Genomic DNA, 5,459 nt, shown 5'->3' with positions numbered 1-5,459 from the left:
CAGTCAGCCTTGGGTTCAAGTCCCAGCCTTGCTGGTGAGCATGCTGAAAACAGCATGGCACACAGCAAGCTTCCACAAAAGAAACAGTGTGCTGAAGAGGGCAGAGACACTAGCTCATAGGACATTAGCATATTTTGTGTCATTAAAGAAGAACTAAAACTCAGTTTGAGAAACACGTGTGTTCTTGAATCTTTCTTAATGGATTCACAACGTTTCTGTTTCGAGGGTTGGGGGACAATTACCACAACTTGAAATCATCTAGAATTAGCCTAGAGATGCTCTCCAGAACAACCCTACTCAGACCTTTGCTCTCTGAATAAAGAACCTCAGAATGGCCCAAGACAAAGACTTCCTTTTGTGAGCTGAAGGCTGGCAGAACCCAGGACAAGGACATGGGAATTTTAGGTCTTAAAGTCTAATATTTCTTCAACATTCTATTTTGATTTAACTTTGCATTTACAGAAAGCTTGCAAGAATAGTTCCAAGAAATTTTACCCTACTTGCTTCATCATTTCCCCTTATTCTCTCTGCCCCTCCCCCATATTACACACTTTTCTTTTTCTATATCAGTTTCAAGTAATTTGCAGACATCATACCTCTTTATATAAAAATGATTTAATATATATTTCCTAAGAGCATTTTTTACATAACTGCCATAAATTTATGGAAATCAGATAATTCAGTGTTGATAGGTATCCTCTAATCCACATTCTATATTCAAATGTCACCAATTATCCCAATAATCTCATAATTATAGCTTTTTGGCTTTTCTTTGTCTGATCTGGAATCCAATACAGAACCATACATTGTGGTAAATTGTCACCTCTTTTCAGTATCACTTCTTTTTTTTTTTTTTTTTTTGCAATTTAGATTTGATGGTTTATGGTACATGTTTGGAATGAGGTGGTTGACTTATAAGTCTTGTTTTGACTTAAGGTACTTTAGCATTAATCATTGATGTCTTGGATAAACACAATATTTTCGGTATAATAGGACAGACTGAGTCAGGAACCATACAGTAATTATTCATGTTTCTGTTTATACATAAAGGACAACATAATTTCACGAACAATCAGAAAATAGTATAAAAAACTTTAATAAGAAATGGACAAGATCATAAAATATTACATATGATTTTAACGCAACTACCTCAATATTTCAATACTTGTTTGCTAAACAAATCACATAACACAAAATGCTAAATAATTCTATTAATATTTGACTAGGACATCTAAATAAATTAATGAAAATTCAAATTGTCTAGTAAGGTATGTTTAACCTTATTTATTAATACTATGTAAAGATGATCATGGTGAATACAACTTAAGCATTTACAGAATACTATTTATGTCCAATATTGACATATTAAATCAAAGCATCCCAGAGAACTCAGTATCAGGTTATAAAGAAGCTTTATTTAGCTCGGTGTGGTGGCACATGCCTGTAATTTCAGCGACTCAGAAGGCTGAGGCATGAGGATTGCAAGTTCAAAGCCAGCCTCAGAGATTTAGCAAGGCTCTGATCAACTTATCAAGACCTTATATCAAAAGTTAAAAAAAAAAAAAAGGTGGAAGGGAGCTGGGGATGTGTCTTGAAAGTTAACTGCCCCTGGATTCAATCCTTAGTATCAAAAAAGAAAACAAAAACAGCTTTATTTATCACTCTATTAACAAATGCTTTAGTAATTAAGTAGAATATTAAGGCCATAGATCAAGTTTCATATAAAAGGACTATTACTGTTCACTTAGTGAGAAAATTCATTTTCATGCTGTGTCTTAGGAGGCTGAAGGTACCTTATAGACACAAAATAGGTAAATAAAAAAACTGCTTTTTTCCTCGTCAGGTTTCATTTTTTTACTGGAACGAGATTTGGGGATGGAGTACTGAATTTGGTTGGAGTTAACATATTTACACTAAAATTAAAAAATTTTGAAGAACAAAATGAGGCATATAATTTTACTCTATAGCACAAATCTTTGCTAAACTAAAAATAATGCTTTAAACAAAAATTTTGAAATACATCAACGACCAATAAGTTTCAAACAAAATGTAGTTATCAAAATATTTAACTGTCCTTTATCAAGCTTCAACAAATACATTCAGTTTTCACTGTCTGAGCAAATCAATTTTAGTTTCTTCATAGTCCTCCATCTGTCTTTTAACATGACACTTGTTCGGTTGTTGAATTTATAATGTGATAGTATTTTAGACCAGTTTCCCTCTCCATACTTCCTCACACCAGATCTCAAATTCTTGTCTTCTTCCCAAAGCCATGCCTGTTTTTTCCTAGGTCGCTGTTTTTTAGGAGTTTGGGGTTGTTTGTTTGAAACATATACTCTCTTGCTTTCAGTGACTCTTCTGTTTTCTTCTTTTTCCTTTCCACTTTGAAGAGTTCCTACTCTCTCCTCTTTCTCATTAAAGTTTTGCTGCCAGCTTCCTTGTTTCAATTTGGATATGAAGAGATTCTTGTGAGACCTTTTTACTTTATCCAAATTGACTTCAGTTTGCATTTCAATATCATTACCATTAAGTTTATCTTGAGAAGTTATTTTTCTCGATTTTTCACTTTCCACTACTTTTGCTGCTGCCTTCATTAGAAAAGTTGATGATTTTTCATTAAGCACATAATTCACATAACTCTTAATTTTCTTCATCATGTGGTTGTAGCTGAACTGTTGAAAAATAGAATGGAATGTATTTTTCTGAGAGATTATCATAAGCAATTTCCTTTCTAAAGGCGTGTGAGAATTTGCGTCAAATATTCTTTCAAAGACTTCTTTTGCTTCCTTAAAACTGCCATTTTCCATACAAACAGCTATAGCCTGAATTTTAATTAAATTCTCTATTTCTTCATGAAGTTTGTCATGTTCTTTTTCAATTGAAGCCCAAATCATCAGGGCTGATTCCAAGGGTGTAATTCGCTCATCATTTTCAAACTGTGCGTCAAGGGATTTTCCTGCTGCAATTCTTGTCAAAAACTGACATATGTATACAGTTTTCAATTGATAAGTTGTAAGACTGGATAATCCATGAATTATGGCTTCGGCGCTGTCGCGGGTCCGGTGGAAGTCCTCCGAGCGGCCGTCGCGGAAGGCCCGGCAAAGAGAAAGGCAGAGGAAATCGAGCATCCAGCCAGCAGCCACTGCCTCGGCCTCCGCCACCAGGTCCGCGTCTTCCCCCTCTTCTTCCTCCTCCTCCTCCGCCTCCCCCCCCTCTTCCTCAGGGGCCCCCAACTGCATCTGACAGTCGGTCAGTTCCTGGTACTCAAACTGTTCTAGTTCCTCTCTGGCCCTCTCCATCCCTTCTCGATGGGAGGACTCTTCATCCTCCCCGTCCGCACGGCCCCGTGGGCTCGGAGCCGCTTCAGTATCACTTCTTCTAGAACAGTTCCTCCACATTTTGAAGAGTACAGGCCAGTTGTTTTGCAGAGTGTCCTTCAGTTTGAGGTTTGTCTGATGTTCCCTCATCATGGGCCTGGAGTTTTGCATTTGGGGCAGGAATATGCCTAAAACAATGTCGTACCCTCAGGGTATCTCATCAGGAGCTGCATGACATCTCTTTGGTGGTGCAACCTTTGATAATTTGGCTAAAGTGTGGGTTGCTAGGTATAATTGCTATTCTTCCTTTTCAATTAATAAGTAATTCACCGACTAGCTTTTCCAGACAGTCTTGATTCTTGCCTGAATCACTCAATGTTAACATGATGACTGCGATTGTTGATTTTTCCACCCCAGTTGTTCCTCCCTTTTTTTTTTTTTTTTTTTTGGTACTGAGGACTGAACCCAGAGGCACTTAACCACTGAGCCACATCCCCAGCCTTATTTTGCATTTTATTTTGAGACAGGCTCTCACTAAGTTGCTCAGGTCCTTGCTAGGTTATGGAGGCTGGCTTTGAACTAGCAATCCTCCTGCCTCAGCCTCCCAAGATGCTGGGTGTCCCTTCCATTTCTTAGGTAGTGTTCCATGGTAAAGAAGTAATGTCCCTTCTTACTTCTTTATTTGTTTCCATATGGAATGGTAAGCCTTCCTTTTATTCCATGGATGTTCTTTTGCTATCATTATGTCTTTTAAGGATCTAAGTGTTCCAAGTTCAGCCACTGGTGCCTTCTATTGGCTTCAGTGTGCTGCTGGGTCATCCCCATCATTCTTGAGCACTGCATTGCTTTCTAGCCCAGCAGTGTGTTCCAGATTCATCTTGTGTTTTTGCCCCCCAACATCTGGAATCAGTTGTGTCTCCAAAGTCTCCAGTTCCTCTTAGAGAGGAGTGGCACTTGACCAAGACTCACACAGTCTCACCTGCTCTCCTGGTGACAGAGTGACAGTAAAACTCAAGTCTTCTGATGGGTAGGACGGTGCCAATTCCAACACCAACCATGCCAACATGGAGAAGCTTTTATTTGTTTGATTTTTATTCTTCTGATTTTTATTCTTTCCCTTTTTTCCTCTCTTTTTCTGTCCTGAGAATAGAACCCAGGGATGCTTTACTACATCTCGCAGCCCCTTTTTATTCTGTGAGACAGGGTCTTGCTAGTTGCCTCAAGCTTATGATCCTCGCACCTGGGCCTCCTTAGTTGCTAGGATTACAGGCATTCACCACCACACCTGTCTTTTTTTTCTTCCGATTTTTAGTTGTCATGCAATTATTTTTGTAATTAAGGTCACTCCTTGATTAGGAAAAAAATACCTTTTACTGTTCTATTTTGAATTGATTTGCAGGGTCAGTTGCTTGTCCAGTTGAGTAGGAAACATGTTTTGCACTAATGAGACACCTTTACCTCTCTCTCCACAGAGAACAGTTATGGGACGGATGGGAAGGTTAATCTGCCCAGTCTCATGGCAGCCATGAGCTGGCAAGGCCTGGAGGAACTATACAGTGTGAACTAAAACATCTATAGGTACAGACTCAGCTACAGACTTAATCTGGTTGACTGGACTAATGACTTGAAGGGTATAGATGGAGTATTTGCACTGCTGAACAGTCACTCTGAGCAGAAAACTGAACAGTCACTCTGAGCAGACGAAAACTGCTCAAGGTGATGGGTTCCTGATTGTCTCTGCTGAGCTCTCTACGCCAGTGGATATGGCCTCTGCAGAGTCAGATGAAGGCCTAAGTCGCACAGTTGGGGAAGAACCTCGTTCGACCTTGCCAGCCAAACCTTCAGACCCTGCATTTGAACCAACCAACATTAAGTCTAGAGAGTAAACTTGAACAGAATAATGACATTCCAGAAGTGAATTGTTTGAATTCTGAACACTGGAGAAATGGTAAAACTGAAAAATGGATGGGGATTGAAGAGGTCACTCCTTTCTGAAAGTGATTTCAGTAGCCATGGTGTGACAGAGTTGGTGTACCAGCCCTACCCCCAGGCTGCAGCCCATATCAGCAGGCATCAGAAAGAACTTCCCCAGGATGCTGGTTCAGGAGAAGAAGTTTTTGAAGATCAGTTTTATCTTCCTGT

The 5,459-nt window shown here is 39.2% G+C and overlaps 1 protein-coding gene across 1 annotated transcript; it reads right to left on the bottom strand.

Annotated features, from left to right (window-relative positions):
- Positions 1–1,613: 1,613 nt before the first annotated feature.
- LOC144255803 (telomeric repeat-binding factor 1-like) lies at positions 1,614–3,198 on the bottom strand. Its single transcript, XM_077800727.1, has one exon. The coding sequence runs from the start codon at positions 3,126–3,128 to the stop codon at positions 2,100–2,102; it is 1,029 nt and encodes a 342-aa protein (XP_077656853.1). The 5' UTR covers positions 3,129–3,198; the 3' UTR covers positions 1,614–2,099.
- Between the last annotated feature and the right edge of the window lie 2,261 nt (positions 3,199–5,459).

Source organism: Urocitellus parryii, chromosome 7, assembly GCF_045843805.1.
Source record: "Urocitellus parryii isolate mUroPar1 chromosome 7, mUroPar1.hap1, whole genome shotgun sequence".
Taxonomy (NCBI): domain Eukaryota; kingdom Metazoa; phylum Chordata; class Mammalia; order Rodentia; family Sciuridae; genus Urocitellus; species Urocitellus parryii.
The sequence above is the reverse complement of the archived record's forward strand: the minus strand, read 5'-3'. Positions and strand labels throughout refer to the sequence as shown.

What these genes read in the sequence shown, in the direction of transcription:
- LOC144255803 (XM_077800727.1), bottom strand. Translation starts at nt 3,128, where the DNA reads ATGCTCGATTTCCTCTGCCTTTCTCTTTGCCGGGCCTTCCGCGACGGC.